This window comes from Marmota monax, unplaced genomic scaffold, assembly GCF_021218885.2.
Source record: "Marmota monax isolate L192 unplaced genomic scaffold, Marmota_monax_Labrador192_F-V1.1 WCK01_AAM20220418_F8-fsc00068, whole genome shotgun sequence".
Classification (NCBI taxonomy): domain Eukaryota; kingdom Metazoa; phylum Chordata; class Mammalia; order Rodentia; family Sciuridae; genus Marmota; species Marmota monax.
In genome coordinates this window covers 326,882-351,980 of record NW_026692352.1, presented here as the reverse complement: position 1 = coordinate 351,980, position 25,099 = coordinate 326,882, and the positions used below count along the sequence as shown (strand labels likewise).

Sequence of the window (25,099 nt, the reverse complement as noted above, 5' to 3'; positions counted from 1 at the left end):
AACATTAGGGTTTGATCCTCGGTGCTCTTTATGTTCATTCCCTATCTCTTCATCTCATTTGGCCTCAAGGCTTTAAATTACTGCCATGCTTCTGCTGCTGATGATCTGAGAGCCTATATTCCCACATGGACATTTTCTCTGAGCTCCTTCTTGTACTTCAACAATTGCCTCCATGTCATTTCCTTTGCAAATTATGGGGAAAGTCAGCACCTTCACATTGAGCCATAAGTAGCAGGAACTCTGATTAAGTATTAATCACCTTGTATAATTTGATCAGGAAGAGAATACAAGAAATTACCCTAGTAAACATACAAACACATGAAATGGAAATAAAGAATCAAGTTCAAGTTCCCCATAGAGAAATGCAAATTAGACAAGTGATCATGGTCTTGAAAGTAGCTAGTATGTGATACTAGATTTGGCAACAAAAAGAAAATGCAAATTCTGACATGAGCTGCATTACTTCAATTCTGTCTTTATTCCAAGACTCCTCCCTTTTTCCTGAGTTGCTTTTCCCCAAATTCTGGTACAGTTGGTTAGATTTTTTTTTTTTATCTCAAGGTTGGGAACTATTAGTGCTTTAGTATAGGTTGATGGTGACTCCTTCTCCTGTAAATCATTATGCCTAGCATTTAAAAGTGGTCCTGACATGACTCTTGGTGTGTCTTGCTAGGGATCTTACCTAAAAACTCATCCCTATGTTTAGCAGCTGGGACCATTGGTGCTCTGAGCCAACTTCAGCCACTGTGGACCCCACATAGAAGCAGACCTTGGGTGCAAGAAATGTGCTACCTGTGCTGGATCAAGCCTTCTCTAATGGTGGTGCAACTTCCTCACCCAAGCCACTCAGATTCATATGCTATCATCTCTAGAAACACCCTCACAGACTCAAAAATAATGCTTTATCTTGTTTCTGGGTTTTCATTCCAACTAAATTGATGCAAGGATCCTGCATAGAACCTAAATCCTAATCGTTTCCCCAGAGTTAAGAGTTTGATTTTTCCATTCTTTTTGTATAGCCTCCCCCAACTGCGTACAGTGGGAATTGCAGTTTTCAGAATTTCAGCTTTCAGGATTCAGTATTCAGGATTTTAATCTTTTGAGATTGTGATTGAAGGATTTTAGACTTCAGAGATTTTCATCTTTGGGATTTCCACTTTGGGGATTATGATGTTTGAAATTATGGCATTTGGGGTTGTATTTCCAGATTACATTTGGCAATAGTCACATAGACACACACACATACACGTATATATACATATTATATGCATATTACATATACATGTAATAGTGAATATAATTAAATGTAAATATGCAGTTCCCCAGATATTCTGTTAAAAGCATCAGAAGAAAGACACATTTATATAAAAAAGGTTAAAGGAATTTATAAACAGAGTTTCTCCTTATGCTCCTAATGCTAAGGAGCAAGAGAGGCAGATTAGTTTTAGGTCCATGTTACTCCAACATCACTGCTCATTTCTCTGCACCAACTACCATGGAAGAGGCAGCAGCCTGATTCTGAAGGTGCTGGGGGAAGAAGGGGCAGCCCAGGAAGTGCTGAGCTGCAGCAGGAGCCTGAGGCATCTTAAGCTAAACTCTGGAGACCATGAAATATAATTTGACATTCTGAATCCATGCATCCAAAAATGAGGCAGGAGAGGGTCATGATGATGGATAATACGCTGAACCACTTCATGCCCAGCATGCTACTGCAGAGAACATGAAGAAAATATTTTTAGTGTAGAGGGTGAATATTGTAATTAGATTGTTGAATGCTTGCACTTGGAAAACAGAATTGTGCATGATGAGAATATCACCACATAGTGGCTCTTATCAAATGAACCAATTTCTATGGGATTCAATTTCTTATGCGTAACATAAATAAAAACAACACAACTTACCTGAAGTGATATTGTAGGAATTAAATAATAGAACATTTGTAATCATTTCTGCTATTTTCCTAGCAAATAACACTGATTCAGAGTTGTGCCTATTATTTTTTTCTTGGTTTCTCTGATATGAAATAAATATTTAAAAATGAATTTATTTATTTATTTGTTTGTTTGTTTCACATACTTACCTTTAAAGTCACTAACTTTGTTTAAGGAAATAGTGTTGAGGGCCACAGCCGAGTCGGGAAGACGCATGGCATTTTTGCCAGAAGTAGTGGTTGAGAGGTGGTGCTAGAGCCATTAAGATGATGACTTTTGAGTTCTGGCAGAGTTCCCGTTGAGTTCCACTTGAGCTCTCGTGGGGATTCCTGGAGAGTTCCCATTGGTTGGGGAAGTGCCGGAGGAGGGATATTTCTGGTTGCTGGTTGCTGGGAGGAGCCGCGTGGCATTCAGAGCAGTTCCCGGGAGCGTGTGTTGAGTGTGCTGGTGGAGTTCAGAAATAAAGTTTGTTCCTGCTTCAGTGGCTTGTGATTTGTGCCCAGCCAGACTGCGGCAAAATAGAGTAATTCATGTAAAGAGATACAGTCTTTTTAACATTTGTTACCAAGTTATAAAATAAATCCTACATCACTGTAAAATATCTTTTTTCTTATCATATTCATAGCCATATAATCTGATTTTATAATTGTAATAATATCCTCAATATCACTCAATATGGTAGATGAAAACTATATTAGTTTGCTATTGCTGTATGAAACACTACCCCAAATTGAAGGACATAGGAGGCTTTGGTTAGCTCACAGAGTCTGTCCCTTAGAAGTGTTGGCAGCAGTTTAGAAGGGTTCTCTCTTTCAGAACCTCAGCAGTGTGTAGTGAAGGTGTCCACTGGGTCGTATTTTCATCTGGAGGTTAAAGGAGAAAAGGGTCTGGTTCCAAGATAACTCAGGTTAGTGGTAGAATACAGTGCCTTGTGCTTATAGAACAGAGGCCCTCAGCTTCTGAAGACTGTCCAAATTTCCTGGTCCATGCACTTCTCCATGGGTAGTTCACAGGATGGCTGCTGCTTCTTGAAGGCCAGCAGGAGAAAGGGAGCTACTGCTCCAGTAAGACGGTGTTAGATCATAGGGCACAGTCACAGTGCTGGCATCTCTTCACCTTGGCACATACTGTTAGTTATGAGGAATTCAGAAGTTCTGTCCACCCTTGGGGGTGAAGAGAAATGCATGAAGGTATGAACATCAGGAGGCAGGAATCCCTGGGGAAAGAGGGGTACTTCAACACAGAGGGATTTGGAGATAGATGAGAAAATAGTTCCATAGCCACAGCTTAGTTCCATTTGCCAATGGGAATGGATTGAAGATTGTGCTCAGGTCTCTGACCCTGATAAATACTTTCAGAGCAATAAGTTATTGAAACTTCAGGGGCGGGGGAGTATGTGGATCCCTTTTGAGATCAGTTTATAATATAAAGCCTAATAATGACCCTAGAATTTTATTTAGATCCCCTGCAGAGGAAATCTCCCCAGTAAGCATGAGTGTCACAGTGTAGGGTCTGTTACAAGAAACCTCTGGATTGCCCTGCCACTAGGCCACTGCCCTGAAGACAGAACACAGCAGCCAAGCCAGGATCAAAAGCAACAGTAGCAACAGCAGCATCCACATGTCTCTGGGCACTTCCAGGAAAACATGGGGAGGAACACCTGGGAAGGCCCTGCTCAGCTCAAACAGCTTGCCCTGCGCAGCCTCCAGAAGTCCTGGCTGAGGACAACCTTGGACACTGCTCTGCCCAACTTTTCAATCTCTCCCTTCACCTCTGAAAACGTGTCCAGGTCCTAATAGGCAGCTCACGTGACTCACCTGGGTGCTGTTCCCTCTGCCCCTGCCTGTGCCTTGCCCTCCTTGATAGGACACATTCTCATGCTAGGAGGTCCTCCTAGCCATGTGAGTTTGAAGGTCTCTCTTCTGGGAAAGTTTGAAGACACTTCTCTAGTAGGTCTCAGTACTCAGTGCTTCTCAGCTTTCTAGCTCTTTCCCTTGACCTTCCTCTTCCTCTCCAGATCCATAAATTGGCAGGAGCCTTTGTTCAGGAGCCCAGTGAGTGCTGATCCATCCAGCAACTAGTGCACCTCTCCTGAGGAAAGCAAAATAGGGAAGTGGTATTTCCTTACGCTTTAGCCTTTATTATATTTTTTTAAAAACTTTTTGTTATGGTAGCTGTCGCAAGTATCCATGACTCAAGCAAAGATTTATTGACAGAGAATATCTGCCAGGTTGCCCTTTTGTAAGGTGCAGCCGCCTGCTGAATGAAGTTCTTACACTACAGTCACATACAATGACGTAGTTAAAAAATAACCCGTCTGGTCCTGTGATGGCTGCATGACATCTTTATGGTGGTTTTAGTAGTTAGGGACTCTGTGGGGCAGGCTTATCTAGAAGGTCATGCCTGGGTGGGCTTCTTAAGATGGCGGGTGCTGATTTTCAAAATGGAGTTACTTTGGTCTAAAGACCTGATACTTATATTTTTGTTTATTGGGTGTTATTATTTTTTCGTGCCATTAGGATTCATCTTGACAGAATTATGAGAACATGAAATATAATTTGCTCTAATTCAGCCCCCTGTACTTCTCCTTTCCTTCCCCTCCTCCCTGTCCCTTGTCCTTTTCCTCTACTCTACTGTTCTTTCTGCTATTTAAATTTTTTTATTAGTTGCACATGACAATACAATGATCTTGACATGTCATACATTTGAATCAAATGGGGTATTTAAATTTTTGTTTTGTTTTAGACATACATGATGGTAACAGACCCACCGTGGTATATTTATATATATTCATAGGAAAGTTAGGTCAGATCCATTCCACTGTTCTTTCCTTATCCTGTCCACTTTCCTCCCCTGTGAACCCTTTCATCTTGTCCAATAATCTTTCTTCTGTTTTGATGGAACACGATGTTTCCCTTCCCCCTCTTGTTTCTCTCTCTCTCCCACTTATTTTGTACTAGATTCTGATATCAGAGAAAACATTCAACCTTTGACTTTTTGATTCTGGCTTATTTTACCCAGCATGATAGTATACAGTTCTATCCATTTACCAGCAAATCACACAATGCCGTTCTTCTTTATGGCTGAGTAATACCTCATTGTGTGTGTGTGTGTGTGTGTGTGTGTGTGTATATATATATATATATATATATATATATATATATTACATTTATATATATATATTACATTTTCTTTATCCATTCATTTTTTAAAGTGTACCTAGTTTTATTCCTTAGCTTGGCTATTGAGAATTATGCAGAGACAAACATTGATGTAGCTATATCCCTATAGTATTCTTATTTTAGTTATTTTGGATATATACTGAGGAGTCGGATGGCTAGATCATGCAGTGGTTCTATTCCTAGATTTTTGTTTGTTTGTGTGACTGTTTTTGGTACCAAAGATTGAACTCGGGGCATTTAATCATTGAGCCACATCAATAGTCCTTTTTATTTTAAGTTTTTAAATTTTTAACTTGAGACAGGATCTCATTAAGTTGCTTAAGGTCTCACTACATTGCTGAGGCCAGCCTTAAACTTGCAATCCTCATTTCCTCAGCCTCTGGAGTTGCTAGGATTACATGAACCACCACACCCAGTGCATAGAAAATATTTACAGGGTTGTGGACTAATACATATTTTTCTTTTTCTTTTTTTTAAGATTTGTAATTCCAGTACTTTTATTTGTAATTAGATGTGGTTTAGTTAACTTATATCACTATAACAAAATGTCTGAAATAATTAACTTATAAAGAGAAAAAAGGTTATTGTGGTTTATAGGTTTAAAATATTTAGTTTCCAATTAGGCAAAGTACTGAGAATGGGTAAGAAAATTTTGAAGACAAAATTGCAGATCATATCAATAATTTAGAAAGCCTTAGTTGTATTGGAATAGTATTGATGTAAATTTACAGAAAAAGACAACTGAAAGAATACTGAATAATAACAAGAATATTCTAGACTTCTGAGAATTTTGCCTCAACTGATGTTGTCTGATTTATCTAGAGCTGAATCTCCTAGGGGGTCAATATCCAGAGGCTATTATAACCTCTCGTGACACTCCATTTCAAAATAATTACTTAATATGATGGCTTTTGTCTCTTATGAGGAAATGGGAGTGGAGTGGCCCATCTAATCTGAAGACCCTCTGGGAATATGAGCAAAAATGTATAAATGTTTCATTTACCTCTTACTACAATCTTTCCCAGTTTGAAATTATACTCAGTTTATTCTAAATAGATACTTCCTACTAACCCTGTTCATTCAGAGACAGAATTCAGAGTCTGGTGAGTTAAAAACTTCAGTTACTTAGTGAAGAGAAAGGCCTTCAATGGCTCTGTCATTTCATTAGGCAATGCAGACTCCCTTTACTCAGAGTCCAAGTATGGGCTGAGCCCTGAAGGATCTGGCCCTGGGAGAAAGCGGTTCTTTTGGCACCAATGATTCTATGAAAAGCAGATAGAGCCTGAGGAGACTATTGACTTCAAGTGCAGACTGGCAAATATAGCTGGAGATGAAGCCAGGAATACAGAAGGAAAGGGCTCTTTGGGCAAAATAAGTGAGATCAGAATAGGTTTTGATTGAAGCAGAAGACCTTGGTTTGGATGTGTTGTTTTGCCTCACTTTTTAGTTGTAATGATGGTTGGGTTTTCTCTTTCTGAAATGATTTCCTTGTGACACTGAGGAAATATGCTTCCTGTTTCGGGAAGGGGAACAAATCTACTACATGTAGATGAACTCTGTCCTCTACAAAATTCCAGAGACATTTGGAGACTATCTTGGATAATCTGCTTTTGAGCCACAGAAGACCATGTGGTCTTCATCATTTTAAGTAGAATTTCATGGGGACCTTGTTACTATACAGTCTCTATAGAAGCTCAGTCCCTATAGGAGTTCAGTCTGCATCAGCCTGAAAATGGAACTTAGAGCAGGCATTCATATAGGGTGCTGGCTGCCTTGGGCAATGGGAACTAGTAACATTTCTCCTAGGTAGATGTAGTATGTTTGCTTGGGCTGACTGAGGACTCAAATAAATCAAAACTAAGAGAGAGTCCTCCTTCTGTAAAGCTTTGACTGGGACCTAGAAGAGATGACAAGAGATCCCTGCCAAACACATGAAAATGCAGCTGTTGTGACTTGCTTGCAAGGTCCACTTCCTATCCTAAAAAGCTGTTTTAATGACTACAAATTTGTCAGGGACGGTAAAAGCCCAACCTCTTCAAAACTTATTCTAAGTGTGGCTCATGTTCTGTTTGGTTCTGGTGTATCACTGTGCCCAATTTCCATTCCTTCCCTTACAGTGATTGGTATATAGTTCATATGAAGAACTCTATCAAATACATCACAGAAATGGAGTTAAAGGTTGATGGGGATTTTCAATGCAAAAGCCACTCCTGCAGGCTTGACGCTATTTAATGCAAAGTTGTAGATACCCAAAGATGATGCTCAAGCTCTGTTAGTCCAGAAAGGAGAACTTTGGGGCAAAACTTCTTTTTTATTCTTTAATTCATCTCCAGCAGGGGAAAGTCTGCTGTGTTCAGTTTTGCCTGTGACAGATTGCGCTGGCTGTTTTCAGTTTTGGAGGCACTGTCAGACTCACTGATAGCTTGAGCTGTCTTCCCTATCGATAAGGGGGAGCAGCCTCTAAGGTTTTGGATAGTGCCTCTGAAGTCCTAAATTATCTTCTGAACTCACTGCTCTCTAAGGAGGGGAATGTTCAATTATCCTTGTGCATTCTCTATTGGATGCATTCAATAATATTCACATCTCAGTAAGGATAATTCCTAATATAAACCATACTTCCATCACTGTGCAATAAATGTTCCCACACCACCCTGGCACTAAAATACTCATTTTCTTTCACTTTTTATTATTTTTATCCTGCATTATTCAAACTCTTCAGTTTATTTTGCCAAATTCATTGCCTGAAACATCATATTTCCTCTATAAAATTTGTATTTATTTTACAAATATCATATTACCTCTATAGAATGCTCCCCACTCCAGCCAGTTCATATTTATTTAGTATAATATTTTAAATATTTTTATCCCTCAAATACCCAGTCCTGTCTCTCCTCAGCCCTCTTTCATTCATGCACGCCCCCACACACCATTTGAACTAGGCTTATTCTAAACAATCTGCATTGAGAAAGAAAATCATTAAGTGGAATAAATTAAAATTTCTAACTTACAAAAATAATCATTTTATATGGTTCCATAAGTGTATAAAAATCCATATTCCATAAGTATATAAAGAAATGAACCAGGGCTAATGGAAAGGGGAAAGTGCTGTGGCTACTTAATTCCACATGTGCCAGCTCACCAGGGATAGCCATTCTTTTAATGTAGGAACCCTGAATGTGACAATTGCAGTAACCAACTATTTTCAGCTCCACAGTAGAATTGGCAGATTTCATAATTCACACTGACAGCTGGTTTGTCCTTAGGCTCAAGAACCAGTGGATCCCAGACTGAAGAGACCATGTATAACTCAAGCTGCTACAACCCAAGTTCCTTCATCCTTCTTGGAATACCTGGCCTGGAGCACTTCCACCTCTGGATTGGGATTCCCTTCTGTGTCATCTACCTTGTGGCCATTGTGGGCAACTGCATCCTGCTCTACCTCATTGCAGTTGAGCGCAGCCTCCATGAGCCCATGTTCTTCTTCCTGTCCATGCTGGCCAGCACGGATCTCAGCTTGTCCACTGCCACAGTGCCCAAACTGCTCAGTAACCTCTGGCTTGGCTCCCAAGAAATAACCTTCTCTGGTTGTCTCACACAGATGTTTTTCCTGCACTTCAGCTTTGTAGTGGACTCAGCCATTCTATTGGCCATGGCATTTGATCGCTATGTGGCCATCTGCTTGCCCTTGAGATACAACACCGTCTTGACTCCACAGGTGATCATCAAGCTTATGATGAGCATTGTTGTGAGGAGCTTTTCCGTCATCCTGCCAGATGTGTTTCTTTTAAAACGGTTACCATTTTGCAGGACCCGCATCATCCCACATACATACTGTGAGCACATAGGTGTTGCTCGGCTTTCCTCTGCTGACATCTCTGTCAACATTTGGTATGGATTTTCTGTACCTCTCATGACTGTCATCTCAGATGTCATCCTTATTGCTGTGTCCTATGTCTTCATCCTCCGTGCTGTCTTTCAACTCTCATCCCTGGGTGCTCGCCAAAAGGCCCTGAGCACCTGTGGCTCCCATGTCTGTGTTATCCTCATGTTTTACACACCTGCCTTCTTCTCCATCCTTGCTCATCGCTTTGGGCACGGTGTCCCTCGGAATGTCCTTATCCTATTTGCCAACTTCTATGTGGCCATCCCTCCTGCCCTAAATCCTGTTGTTTATGGTGTGAAGACCAAGCAGATCCAGGAGAAATTTATTCTTCTCTTCACTTGGAAGAGGCCACAGTGAGTGGACACCAAAGGAGAAATTTAGGTTACTTTAGTTTTTTAAAATTTTTCATAACTTAGAAATATACAAACTGAAGATATATTTTTTACTAGTTTGAAATGTAAGCATTCTACCTGTGTGAAAAACACAGGGAAGTAGAAAGTGGAGGAAAAAAAAATCACATAAACTTCTGGAAAATCATGTACTTTTTAAAATTAATTACATTTCATTTTTGTGGAAAAGCTGATGATAGATGTGGAAAAACACCAAAACTAAGGTTCACATTATTCTTGTTGCTGACTTTGAAGATATTTGAAAGATAGATATTTCCCCACACACAACTCATCCTATCATTTCTCAGATTTTGAATTAAACTCAAAAATCTTCCTTTATCAAGTGGCTATGAATTCTTTCCACCATAGTTATCAATGTGATGCCTCAAACTTCATTGTTCCAGGAAGTATATGTTATTATTACGTCTTGGTATTTCCTTCACTTGATTTAGTTTTTCCTTGCGCATCTTAGTTTGCATAGAATTGTGTATCTTTTATACTTGCTTTCTTTAATTGCATGGTCCAAGAAAAGTTCTTCTTTATTTTAAAACTATTTGATTATATTGTTTAAACATTAACATTTTAAATTAAATAAATTATGATTATATCACTTAATTTGGTTTACAGATGAGAAGACTGAGACTTTCAATGTTAATATAAATATAATTAATGAATATAGGATCCAAACACAAGTCTGATTCTCTGAAGTCTTATATAGGGAAAATAAAAAGAGTCACAGAGACAAGATGTAGAGGCAGGAAAGATGGCAGAATGGCAGAGTAGCCAAGCTGCCAGATTTATTTATATCAATAGGTTATATTAGGTCATTGACATCAGTAGTACATTATTGTTCATCCTGTCATTAGGCAGGTTACAGAGTTATCAACATTATGCAGCTTATTCCTTAGTTACATACCATAGTTGCAATGTGCAATGTTAGGAGCCCTTTGTAGTTCTCAAGAAAGTCCATTGTTTAAAGTTACTGTTAACAGGCAGGTCCAGAAGCACTAGAGCTTGGTGAAATATTGTAGTTGTCTAACAAGAGGGTTACTTATTTTCAGGAGCTGTGTGCCTGAGATCAAGTTGGAGGCTGATAAGACTCTAATACAGAGCCTTCTCCTGAAGGGCATTGCCAAAGCAGACAGGCATTTCCTAGAAGAAAGGTATTTTCTAGCAGTCAGGCATTCTGTGCCTTTGTGCAGAAACTTCCTTAGCCACCAAGCATGCCATAGTCATGAAGCTGTAGGGTACCCCAATCCTCAAAACAGACAGTCTTAGTCTGATTACTTCCTGGGATTATACTCACACAAATATCTTTCAAACTTCTCAAAATTAGTTTCTCTCAAAAATTGACCTGGAAACTCACTACTTGCCTCTGTAAAAAGGGTTCTTTCCTGGCTTCCTTTGTGTTATATGGTACTATCAAAAAAATAGAAATGCTAACACCTAAGACACGTGACTTGTCTTTATTTCTCCTAGGATAACATCCTCCAAGAAAATTAACTCAACACTTAAATTGAACATTTAAGTCTAAGGTGTTTATTAGTCATCCAGCTGGATATAAACATCACTGTCTGACCTTTATCATGGCATTGGGTTTGACTGAGCTCTAATGTAACTTCTGTCTCTCTCAGAGCATTTCAAAGTCTTTGTTCCTTCAAACGCACCCTATTGAAGCCAGAATGGGCATTTTACAAGTCATATAGTGAGAAATATAAAGTCTGGTGGTCCCTTTTGAGAATACAATATTTAGCTTCACATGTAACATGACTTGGGATGTAAGAAAGGCAGCTTGAGAGGAGAGCAGAATGAAAAGTTACAAACAGTTAACACCAGAGTGTAAAAACTCACAGCCCTTTCACAGACAGGAGGTGAGAATAAAGAGGACATGATTAATGGAGGTATATTATGTTTATGCCAAAGGACACTCAACTCAAGGGGACTGTGCTGCCACAAAATACAAAGGGCAGTGGGGACAACTAAAAGTATGTTTCTGTAAATAATCAAGGTGACAATAAAAGCTATGTAGCATCCAGAAAGATTGTACACACACACACACACACACACACACACCAGTACTCAGACAATGAGGAGCCAGGAAGGGATCTTGCATAGAGAGGGGATAAAATGCTAGTTGGATCCAATCTGTGTGTCCCTAACCACCAGGCACCCAATCTTGCAAAAGCATTATTAAAGTAAAGCCTTAGAACTGGGGATATAGCTCAGAGTGCTTGTCTCGCATGTACATAGCCCTAGGTTTAATCTGCAGCACACACACACACACACACACACAAAAGTCAAGTCTTGCTTTTCCCTGAACCTTGTGTATCTTAGTCTATTCTTTGGGCTTAGACTGGTGAGCGTGTTTCTCACAATATGTTATTGTGTCACTTTTTCATTGACATTTTTAAGTGATTCGAGGTCTTCAAGGTTATGCATAAACAATTTCCTGTTTTAGGGTTATTTTAGTGAATAGCAGACTTAAATGCACAGAGCTGCCTCCCATGAATCTCCATTTATTTACATTTAATTGATGTCTATTCACAATTCGTCTGTGGCTCCCTGAATCTTCAAGCAAATAATTCCAGTGAGGATGTTTTTTCTTTTATGTGTCATATTTACTATCTTTTTTTGTATGTTCTTTTTTTATTATTATTGGTTGTTCAAAACATTAAAAAGCTCTTGACATATCATATTTCATACATTTGATTCAAGTGGGTTATGAACTCCCATTTTTACCCCGTATACAGATTGCAGAATCACATCGGTTGCACATCCTCGTTTTTACATATTGCCATACTAGTGACTGTTGTATTCTGCTACCTATCTTATATTAAATAAATCTTGGTGTGGGTGTATAGCATGTAATTAGAAGTAGACAGATGTGAACCATTGCTATTCCTCTTAGGAAACTGTCCTAGGATACCTGCCTATTTCCTAAATCTCCACAGAAAATTCAGTGCATTTCATTGTGATGAACACATTTAATTCCTTGGAAGTAAGAAGTTAACTGTAAAGTTGATATTGTAACTGCAATCTTATGTATGTGTATTCATGTTTGTGTGTTCACTATTTTTTTTCTTTCTGAAATGCCCATAAGTCAGCTCAGAAAAACTTTATGCAAGGGCTCATTTATTTGTGCCAATAGTAACCACCATCATTATTTATTTGCTTATATATCTTTCTAACACCTATTATATATGCTCCGTGAAGGCTGAAACTCACTTTACATTTTTACATTGTCTAATGAAAATACCTAACACACCATGCTTCTCAAAATGTGTTTCATACATATTCAAACTTCATCTAAAACCTCTTCTCTAAGCCCCAAGATTTTTTATCTTCCTTTATTAACCAGCTTAGTTTTCAGAGTACATTATTTCAGTGGTGGTCTTGTTTATGTCCTAAACTCATTGTCTCTCCGACACACTCGGTTGAAAAAGAATTTCTGAGATCTTGGTGAAATTAGCTCTATAGTTTGGGGAAGTTGGGAAAATGATGCCACAGGCCAGACCCATATAACTGTTTATGAGTTAAAACAAAATCCCACCATATAATTACTTGCTTAGTTTCAGCTTTTCAAATACAGAAATTTCTGTTTACTGTCCTTTGCTTAGCAATTCCTTTTTAGGCTTCGATTAAACCTTCCTTAGATATTCCATAATTCTATATACTAGATTAGTTGTATACTTCTAATGGGACACATATTTTTGATTTTAGGATTTATTGCAACCTTAATAGGATAATCACCTGTAAATTCATTCTTTGAATGATCAATGATTTCCTTCACTCACTGAGGACCAGGTTAGCATCTGCCTTCTTTGCTGCTGGGTTCCTGTTGTGTACAGTGTTCTTAGCACCAAACAGGCATTCAAAAAACTTGCCAAATAAATGTATTAATGCAAATTAGTTTCAGTTGATGTATAAAATCCCTATTTTGCAATGATGTAAATATCCCTGGATTTATAACTTAACCTAAACAGAAAGAAAATTCTAGAATCATAAAGAAACATTTTTTTCCATCATCTTATTGATGATAATTGTTAACCCACTTAATCCTCTGAGGCTGTCTTTTAAATAAGCATTTTCAATTTATTATTATCCTTTCACAGATGGGGAAACATTTCCAGAATTGTGGGCAAGGAACTTGAGGAGCTTATTTGTACTATTTTGATTTTTGGATTGATACATTGTAATTTTACATATTTATGAGGTTTGATATGATGTTTTGATTCATGTATATACTGGGCAAATCAGGTAATCAATATATCCATCAACTTAAACTTACATCATTTCTTAACATATGCAATGAATTATTGTTAACTATAGTCACTCTACTGTGCCACAGAAGACCAAAATTTATTCTTCATATCTAACTGTAACATTGTACCATGAGTTCAATATACTTATAAGTGGATAATACTTATCCACTACTTCTGCCCCCTACTCTCCCCTATCTCTGTTAAGAACTATTCCTTTTTCAAATTTGATGAGAACTGAACTTGAATTAATCCCATCAAAATGAAACCCGAGTTTAAAGATGAAATTCAGTTCTCTGGTTCACTAATTCCTTTCTGGATTCTTGTCTCACAAATTTGAAGAATAAAATTCACAGACAATAGTGGAAAGGAAGAGTAAACAAAGTAGAATTTATATAAATGAGAAGAGAAGAGATAGAACACCTGCAATATGGGAGGGAATCTGATGGCAGGAAATATGGGTGTGCTAGCCTAGTGGCTTATCTATTTTTTTAGGGGTATGAGACTTGATAAAAATCTATGTTAAATAGTCATTGCAAAAGTACCAAAGTTATGTCCATCCTGGTTCATCCCCAACTTCCACCAACAGTCCTCTCACACATATTCCCACTACTCTGGCTACTCTGAGACAAAGGAGTTGGTTGCAATATTCCCACAAGTAAGCCTCATAGTCATTGTTTTTTTATCTTTTTAGTTACACATGACAGTAGAATCTATTTTGATATATTTATACAAGCATGGAAGATATCTTATTCTAATTAAGGTCCCAGTCTTGTGAATATACATGATGTTGAGAATTACTTTGGTGTGTTCATCATATATATACATAGGAAAGCATTGTCAGATTCATTCCACTGTCTTTTCTATTCCTATCCCCTCTCCTTTCCCTTCATTTCCCTTTGTCTAATATGTCTACTATTGATAACCCACCTTGTTGTGGGTTATCATCCACCCAGAGAAACATTCAACCTTTGGTCTTTTGGAATTGGCTAATTTCACCTGGTATGATAGTCTTCAGATCCGTCTTTTACTGGCAAATGTCATAAAGTTATTCTTCTTTATGGCTAATATTTCTTTATTCATTCATCTGTTGAAGAGCACTTAGATTGGCTCCATAGCTTATATATTATGAATTGTGCTGCTATAAACTTTGATTGGCTGCATCACTGTAGTACGCTGATTTTAAGTTCTTTAAATATATACCTAAGAATGAGAGAACTGGGTAAAATGGTGGTACCATTCTTAGTTTTTTGAGTAATGTCCATACTGTTTTCCAGACTGGTTGTACCAATTTGAAGTACTACCAACAATGTATGAGTGTACCATTTTCCCCACATCCTTGCCAACATTTATTATTTCTTGTATTTTTTTTTTGTACCAGTAATTGAAGGATTCATGGATACTCAACTACTGAGCCACATCCTGAGCCCTGTTTGGTATTTCTATTAGATACAGGGTCTCGCTGCATTGCTTAGCACCTCACTTTTGCTGAGGCTGGCTTTGAACTCACCATCTGCTGCCTCAGCCTTCTGAGCTGCTGGGATTACAAGCATATGCCACAGCACTTGGCCTGTTTCTTGTATTTTATATAATTGTTGTTCTGACTGGAGTTAGAATTTGTTTGCTTGAGTGTAAAGTTTTGACTTCTTTGTATATCCTGGAAATTAATGCTTTATCTGAGGGGTGGGTAACAAAAATTTTATCCCATTCTGTAGGCTCTTTCTTCAAGCTCTTGGTTGTTTATTTTGCTGTGAAAAATTGTTTGATACCATCCCATTTATGGATTTTTGATTTTATTTTTTGTACTTTAAGAGTCTTGTTAAGGAAGTCAGGTCCATGATGATTTGGGCCTACTTTTTCTTCTAGGCATAAGGTCTTTGTTTTAGTGCCTAAGTCTTTGATCCACTTTGAGTTGATTTTTGTGGAGGGTGAGAGTTAGGGGTTAAATTTCATACTACTATGTATGGATTTTCAGATTTCCAAGCACCATTTTTTGAAGAAGCTATCTTTTCTCCAAGGTATATTTTTGGTGCCTTTGTCTAGTATAAGATAACTCTATGTGGGTTTGTCTCTGTGTCTTCTTTTCTACTTCTTTGATCTTCATTATGGTTTTGGTGTCAATACCATGCAGTTTTTGTTCCTAAAGTTCTGTAGTTTGATTATCTCAATAGATGTATAAAAAGCATTTGACAAAATACAGTATCCATTCATGTTCAAAACACCAGAAACACTAGGGTTAATAGGAACTTTATCTCAACATTGTAAAAGCTATCTATGCTAAACCCAAAGCCAACATCATTCTACATGAAGAAAAACTGAAAGCATTTCCTTTAAAAACTGGAACAAGACAGGAATGCCCTCTTTTATCATTTCTATTCAAAAAGGGCCTGAAAACTCTAGCCAGAGCAATTAGGAAAATAAAAAATTAAAGGAATATGAATAGAAAAAGAAGAGTTCAAACTGTTTTCTAACAACATGATCCTATATTTAGAAGACCTAAACTACTCCACCAGAAAACATACAGAACTCATAAATTAATTCAAAGTACCAGGATACAAAATTAACACACATAAATCAATTATATTCCTATACACCAGTGATGAATCAGCTGAAAGAGAAATTAGAAAAACTACCTCATTCACAATAGTCAAAAAAAAAAAAAAAAGGAAATAAAGAAAGGAAGGAACTTGGGAATCAATCTAACAAAAGAGGTGAAAGACATCACTATAGAACACTTAAGAAAGAAGTTAAAGAAGACCTCAGAAGATGGAAAGACCTCCAATGTTTTTGAATAGGCAGAATTAATATTGTCAAAATGGCCACACTACCAAAAGTGTTATACCAATTTAATGCAAATCCTATTAAAATTCCAATGATGTTCTTCATAAAAATAGAAAAAGCAGTCATGAAATTTATTTGGAAAAACAAGAGATCCAGAGTAGCCAAAGTAATCCTTAGTGAGAAAAGTGAGGCAGGAGGCATCAAAATACAAGATCTTAAATTATACTTCAGAGCAATAGCAACAAAATTGGCATGGTACTGGCACCTAAATAGACATGTAGACCAATGGTACAAAATAGAAGACACAGAGACAAACCAATATAAATTCAGTTATTGTATACTAGAAAAGGGCACAAAAACATACATTGAAGAAAAAATAGCCTCTTCAACAAATGTTACTGGGAAAACTGGAAATCCTTATGTCATGAAATGAAATTAAACCTCTTTCTCTCACAATGCAAAAAAAAAAATCAACTCAAAGTGGATTAAAGGCTTAGGCATTAGAACAGAGACCTTACACCTAATAGAAGAAAAAAATAATCCAAATTAAAAAAAAAGACAAAAAAGAAAAAGTAGTCCAAATCTTCATCATGTCAGATTAGGACTCAACTTCCTTAAAAAGACTCCTAAAGCACAAGAAGTAAAATTCAGAATCAATAAATGGGATGGATTCAAACTAAAACGTATTTTCTCAGCAAAAGAAACAATCAATAACATGAAGAGAAAGCCTATAGAGTTGGAAACCAAACTTTACCACATGCACCTCAGATAGAGTACTAATCTACAGGATACATAAAGAATTCAAAAAACTTAACACCAAAAAAACCCCACAAATAACCCAATCAATAAATAGGCTAAGGAATTGAACAGACACTTCTTAGAAGAAGAAATTCAATCGATCAACAAACAGGGGAAAATGTTCATCATCTGTAGCAATTGGAGAAATACAAATCAAAACTACTTTTAAGATTTCTTCTCACTCCAGTCAGAATGGCAATTATCAAGAATACAAGCAATCATAAGTGTTGGTGAGGATGTGGGGGGAAGGTACACTCAAACATTGCTGGTAGGACTGCAAATTGGTGCAATTAGTCTGGAAAGAAGTATGGAGATTCCTTAAAAAAACCTGAAATGGAATCACCATTTGACCCAGCTATCCCACTCCTAGTATATACCCAAAGTCAGCACACTACAGTGACACAGCCACATCAATGTTTAGCAGCTCAATTCACATTAACTAAACTTTGGAACCAACCCAGATGCTCTTCAACAGATGAATGGATGAAGAAAATGTGGTACCTATGCACAAAGGAATATTACTATATCAAATGAAATTATGGCATTTGCAGGTAAATGGCTAAAACTAGAGAACACCATGCTAAGTGAAATAAGCCAATCCCCCAAACTAAAGGCTGAATGTTTTCTCTGATAAGCAGATACTGATCCATAGTGGAGTAGGGGGAGGGTAGGGAAGTATGCAGGAACTTTGGATTGTGTAGAGGGCAGTGAGCAGAGGAGTGGGGCTGTGGGGATGGGAAGAATGATAGAATGAGACAGACATTATTACCCTATATAAATGTATGATTACGTGACTAGTGTGACTCTACACCATGCACAGCCAGAGGAATGAGAATTCGTGCTCCATCTGTGTCAAAATGCATTCTACTGTCATGTTTAACTAATTAGAACAAATTAAAAAAAAAATAGAAAAAAATAGCATCAACTCCATAATTTTGAATTAATATCCTGATCACTTCATTTTTTTGTCAGCTTGCTCCTGACTCTCTAAAACTATCTTTCTGCTTGTTCCCATTGTTCACTTGGATGACTTAAGTCACACACTTCATGTTCATTGTAACCTAATCTGAATTTAGTCTTCTACACCTAGTCCCACTCTAACCATACCTAGGCATATGAATAACATCTCCTTTCCCACTGCCTGTTCCAGGACCTTGGAGCTGCTAATCCAACTTATCCTATTACCTCAAGAACAACATCTCACATCATAAACAACCCACCACACACATCTCGAGTATTCCAGTAACATTTATTATTTTGTGTTACATTAAATGTGCCATGGTACCTCTAATTAAACATTTTTAAGTTCCCAGAATTCTTTCATTTCCCACCCTCACACCTATACCATATTGAAATGCTTCTCAATCCTTTGACCTTAGATCAAGATGGTATTACTTCAGGAAATCCTGACAAGGAGATTATTCCCTTCAATACATGCTTTTATATTACAGAGTGCTTTTGTTTAAAACATTTATCTCAGTCTACAATTCTATATTTGCTTGCTTTCTTATTTAGTATTCTATTCCTTCACCCCTTGTAGACCAGAGTTTCCATGAGAATAGAGAAAATGACCTCATCGATCATTTTAATAAAGTCTATCATATTTTCCAAAGACAGTAGAAACTCTGTTTTTGAATAAATAAATGTTTTCTTCTTTTGATATATTTAAAGAAACTGCCTAACCACAGAATTTAAATTTCTCTGTATTTTTGTGCCTAAGAACAAATCAAGTCTTCCCATCTATCATAGAAACACCTTGGTTTCATGAGTGCAACTATTTTTCTATTTATGCAGGTTCTGAAGTTGTATTAATACTAATTTTTTTAAAAAAAACCTTATCCCTGCATTAAATACCTTGTTGCACTTTTGGGATTTAACATCTTAGGAATTCACTTTCTCTGTGGGCCTTTCTCTCCTCATGCCTCCAAAGGAGGCCTATTACCCTTAGATCATTTAGCTGTTTACTATTTCCCATAAATTCTTGACTTTCATAATTTGTGTGTCATATCTCAGACGAGAATACATCTTCATCTCTTGACAAAGCTTCTTTCTCAAAATGCTCTATGTTTGTCCAGTAGGAAACTCCTTCCACTGTGAAGATATCAGACTGTGAGTCTCTGCTCATAACCACAGTAAGTTCTAAAACCATATTAAGGGCACACTGGCTGAACCTCAGATCATTTGTTGCATCATTCTAAACAGAATTGTGTTTTGGTAACACCTGGCAAAAGAAATTGACCTTGCCTTATACCCTAGTAGGATACACAGGCTTGTAAAGTGTTTGCAAAAGGAGTTATAGATAGTATGAGAAAATATGAGGACAATATGGTACAAGAGAAGATACTTGTCTGTAAAGAACTTCCATATTGTCTTCAGTATTAATAGTATATTAACTGTTTTTGTAACAGAATCATGTTTTATTTCACATTAGAATCTAATTGTTAAAAAAAATGGCAAAGGCAACTCTTCTTCTGTGAGCTCAAATCCTTTGTTAATTGTTTCCAACAAATGTCAACTAGGGAGAAGCATAAAGAAGAAAATAAGGAAAACCAAACATAGAATTACTATATGATTCAGTATATGTTCACAAAAGATTTTAAATCATTATGACAAAGAGATGCCTGAAACATTGCAACATGATTCACAATTGCCAAGTTATGGAATCAACCTAAGTGCCCCTCAAGAGATGGATGGATAAAGAAGAGATGATACATATGAATAAATAGTACTCAACCCTAAAGAAAATCTCTTTTTAAACATTAAGGGAATTAGATAACATTGTGCTTAGTGAAATAATCCAAACACAGAGACAATATTGCATGCTCTCACTTACATGTGGAATCTAAAACAATTGAACTCCTAAAATCAGAGAATAGAATTGTTGCTACCAGAGTCTGCAGGGTGGGGAAATGGGCAGCTGGTCCTCAGAGGGGACAAAGCCTCAGTTAAGAGGAATAAGTCTAATTTTTAGGTCAATTGCACAGAATCTGGAATATAGGTAATGATTGAGTCTGTACATTTCAATATCACTCAAAATAAATTTGTAATATTCTAATGAAAATATTTAATATTTCAGGTGATCGGTACATTAATTAATTTAAACATTTAGTATTATATTAACATTAGAATAACACATTGTGTCCTACCAATATATACAACCATGATTTATCAATGTGTGTAATAAAATAAGTAAATAAATAAAACATGCACTTTACAAAGAAGGAAATGGAGTATATGAAAGATAAAAGGCTATATGATATAAGAGTGTGAATAATATATGAGGGTTTCACAAAGTACAAGGTTTTATACAATCAAATGGCTCCCATGCCAGTTGTCTTTTGGAGCCATTATATGAAAGCTCAGAGAAAAAGGTAGTATTATCTTTACACCTGACTGTGCCTTTGATTCATTAAATTGTGTTACAGATAGGTTTAGATGATTTTATTCTTCATCAAATTACATTCATCAGAAACATAATGATTTTTATCTCATTAGAGAATGTATTTTTTAAACATGAAATCTGTGAGAAATATCTGAAAGGAAATACACCTAGTTGTGAGGAATAATCTCTTCTTTTGATACTACAAGAGAATTGTGTTTTCTTTCCGTTTTCTCTGCACTTAATAGTAATTATGTCAAAAATAGACCTATAACTAATGTAATTGCCTACATCCTATTTAAAGATATCATCTTAAAATTTCATTACTAAGAAGACCTAATATTTCTTTTTTTTTTCTTGCTCACAAACATACAATAGCATTCATTATGGCAAAAAAAAAAAAAAACTGACAATGAAATGCCTTGTAGAATCAATAGTTGTTGTAAAGAGAACATATGCTGGATCTATTCAAGTATTATGTACCTCTGAAGTCAGGATACAAGGAATTGCAAACCAAGATATGATGCTCAGTTGTGTTTGCATCACAGCTCAGAGTGCCCTCTGCACAATGAAAGTGTTTGGGGGATCATTTGAATGAAAGAGTATAGGCCTAAATGATTTTAACCAAGGGAATATCAATTTTAGAGCATATTGTTGGGAGAACTGTGAAGAAATGAGAAGCAATTGCAATGAGGCAGGTTACAGAAGCAGTAGTCCTGAAGAATAAGGGTACAAATGAGTGAATCAAAGTAAAGAAATGCACAGGATAAGGGAGCAATTGAATATGGAAAGAGCAGGCTGTTTTGCAGTTTTCAGGCTTGACTGGTTTGGTGATCATACAAGATAAGAAGAACCTGAAAACCAATTATTATTATAATTTATAATATTATAAGATATTATCTTTTAAGGAAAGATAATAAGTCCAATTTTAAACAAAATTCTGAGCATCTCCTTAGAGTTCTTTAAATATGATGGATAAGTCATTCTTGCTTACTAGATAGGATAGAATTCATACTTAGTGGTTGTGAAGTTTCAGTTATAACAAATTGAGTTCTAGATATCTTCTGTACAACACTGTACATATTATTAACAATACTGTATCATGCATTTAAATTTTTAAGAGGGTACAAATTGTATTCAGTGTCTTACCAGCATGACTTTTCAAAATCATATTACTTGTACTAAATTCTGTTTGTAAAATTGTCTAAGACTCAATCAGGAAAAGAAAAGTGCTAAGGTCTATATCTGAAATATCTGGCCATTTATTATTTATTTTCCTGTAAAGGTATTATTTTTCTACCTTCTCAGATGTGCATGCAAAAAAGTACAAAAGGAAATATTTTTATCCACAATCTACAACATAGTTTACTTATTATAAATCTTTTGAAGTTCGCTATAACAAATTCTTGTCAGACTATATAAAATATCAATAGATATCTATATCAAATTGAAATGGAATAGCTAAAAAGATCAGTTGGTCATAATTGCACACTAAAAAATCTAATTATTATTAGTTAAAACATCTGAGTCAAGCAAAATTGGGAGAAATAAAAAGGAAACAAGAACATCCACTGTATTCCAAAATTTTTTTTGAAAAAAGAGAAAAACTAAGTTCATATTTATATGGTGGTTCACCCTGAGATAATTGGAATTGAGAATAATACAAATAGAGATTTAAGATTTATGTTGAAATTTCCATGGATATTCAATACTATAATTAACTTTTTAAAAATTTTTTGATAGTGTTAAGGATCGGACTCAGTGCCTCATGCATGCTAGGCAAGTGTTCTGTCCCACTGATCTGTACCCCCAGTTCAACCATTGTGAATTTTAAAATTACCTTCTGCTGCTAAAATCCTGGAACTTTCTTGTAATTCATCTTAAATTACTATAAGAGATAGACAACAACAGTCATTTTATTATAGCCCCAATCTATACGCAGAGAGATAAAAATAATGTTTAATATTCAGAGATAACAACATTGAAAAATTTTTTTCTCATAGGAAAATATGTCTGCATCTTTCAAGGGCTCCAATAGCTCCAAATTCCAGGTCTCCGAGTTCATTCTGATGGGATTCCCAGGCATTCACAGCTGGCAGCACTGGCTCTCCTTGCCTTTGGCACTGCTCTATCTCTCCACAATTGGTGCAAACATCCTCATTCTCACCACCATCTACCAGGATCCTTCTCTGAAGCAGCCTATGTACCTTTTCCTGGGCATTCTCTCTGTGGTGGACATGGGCCTGTCCACCACCATCATGCCAAAGATCCTGGCCATCTTCTGGTTTGATGCCAAGGCCATTAGCCTCCCAGAGTGCTTTGCTCAGATTTATGCCATTCACTGCTTTGTTGGAATGGAGTCTGGTGTCTTCCTCTGCATGGCTTTTGATAGATATGTAGCTATTTGTCATCCTCTTCGATACCCACTGATTGTCACCAATTCCTTTATCATCAAAGCTACCCTGTTCATGGTGCTTAGAAATGGCTTGTTTGTCATTCCAGTGCCTGTACTTGCAGCCCGGCGTCATTATTGTTCCAGGAATGAAATTGAACATTGCCTGTGCTCTAATCTCGGGGTGACAAGCCTGGCTTGTGATGATAGGATGCCTAATAGTGTTTGTCAATTGGTTCTGGCATGGCTTGGAATGGGGAGTGATCTAAGTCTTATTGTACTGTCCTATGCCCTGATTCTGCGCTCCGTCTATAGGCTGAATTCTGCTGAAGCTGTCTCCAAGGCTCTGAGCACTTGCAGCTCCCATCTCATCCTCATCCTCTTCTTCTACACTGTTGTTGTAGTAATTTCAGTAACTCACCTGACAGAGACTAAGGCTACTTTGATTCCAGTTCTACTCAACGTGCTGCATAACACCATCCCTCCTTCCCTCAATCCTATTGTTTATGCACTTAGGACCAAAGAACTTAGAGAAGGCTTCCAGAAGGTGTTTTGCTTAGGTTTACAAAAGAAATAAGACATTAGATGGGAAGTAACACTATCCAAATTATAGTTATTTGCATGTACAAATGTGTAACAATAAATCCCATCATTATATAGACCTGCAATGTAAAGATAAGAAATGTGGAAAAAATGTTGAATATTCAAAAAAAAAATGTCTCAAATTGCTAAATGGACCTAAATTTTCCAAGTGTTCACACACATATATTATAATAAAGCCTCAACTTCACTCTTAAAAACATCAAATTTTATTCTGTTGAGGCAGCAAATACCTAGGTCATGTGTGTGTGTAAACCATTAACTTTCATAAGCTGTCATATGCTAGTAGGTGACATTTTACATCCATTGTACTTTAATTTAAACATTTTTGTTCAACAATTTGATCATGTTTATTGAAGTTTAAAATGTACCTTCCTTTTGCTCAACAGATTTTGAATAGGGGATTTTAGGAATTACCATAAAATAATATTTTCACAATGTGAAATAATATATTCAAAACTGTTTAGTTTGTCATTGTTTTAATAAACTAAAGCTGGAAATAAACAAACAAGCAAAAGACATACAAACTTCATCCTTTTTTAAACTGTGTAGTAGAATTCCAAAGAGGGTGGAGGGGTGCACGTCTTTGAGATCCCTTTTTCATATTTGTACATAAATAATTGTGAAAGCTTCTGAAGGGGAAAAAGAAAAACTTTCATAGACTTTCAAATTTGGCAAAAGTTAAATGTATGTAATATTAAAGGGCTGTCTGCTAAACCTATCAAATGGTATTTAAAACAAAACCCCAAACTGGGAATGAATTATATGCCATGCTCTTTTTCATAACCTTAAAACCAATGAAGAAAGGAAGTGGGACATGATATATTTTGACTTGTATTTCAACCCGATCCAGGCTGCTTTCTTCTGTATTCAGGTTTAGAGTATATTATAAAAAATTTGGGATATTCTATAGGATATATCTTCAAATATGAATATTAATTTGGGTAAAAGCCTTAGAAATCCATTTTGTGCTGTCACTCTCCTTTCAATTAGATAAAAATGGTGACTCAGGTATAATGAAAATAGCATGAAATGCTTTCTTTATTAGCATGAATTGATTTCTTTAGAAATCAGTTAAATTGAATTTTCTTGTGAAGACTGATAAAGACAAAAGACACAGTGTTTTATGGATTCATGAAATAATTTTTTAATGATGATATATTTTAGGACATTAAGATAATTTAAGGAAATATATGCTTGATATTTACAGTTTTTGCTAAGTAAGCACTGCCAGTGAAACATGACAGGAATGACAGCTTTTTTCCCATAATTTTTATTGGTACATTATATCCAGTAATGCATGATTTCCAGCAGAAACAGTGCACACATTACAGTCCAGCAGAATCAAAACTATCATGAATATATGCAAGAGCCTCTTAATAAAGTGTCACAAAGCAAAAAGAAAATGAAATTGTGAGAAGAGATAAAGAGTATAGACCATGGATTTCCAAAGTAAGCTATGATATTATCAAAGAAAAGAAAAAAAAGCAAAGGCACCCCAGTGT

At 36.4% G+C, this 25,099-nt stretch overlaps 2 protein-coding genes across 2 annotated transcripts; both read left to right on the top strand.

Moving 5' to 3' along the window:
- The first annotated feature begins 8,411 nt into the window (after window positions 1-8,411).
- Window positions 8,412-9,353, top strand: LOC124090965 (olfactory receptor 52H1-like). The gene has a single exon (XM_046441784.1). The coding sequence runs from the start codon at window positions 8,412-8,414 to the stop codon at window positions 9,351-9,353; it is 942 nt and encodes a 313-aa protein (XP_046297740.1).
- A 13,258-nt stretch (window positions 9,354-22,611) lies between these two features.
- LOC124090962 (olfactory receptor 56B1-like) lies at window positions 22,612-23,571 on the top strand. The gene has a single exon (XM_046441781.1). The coding sequence runs from the start codon at window positions 22,612-22,614 to the stop codon at window positions 23,569-23,571; it is 960 nt and encodes a 319-aa protein (XP_046297737.1).
- Window positions 23,572-25,099: the final 1,528 nt, after the last annotated feature.

Coding starts and splice junctions, on each gene's coding strand:
- LOC124090965 (XM_046441784.1), top strand. CDS start 8,412: ATGTATAACTCAAGCTGCTACAACCCAAGTTCCTTCATCCTTCTTGGA.
- LOC124090962 (XM_046441781.1), top strand. CDS start 22,612: ATGTCTGCATCTTTCAAGGGCTCCAATAGCTCCAAATTCCAGGTCTCC.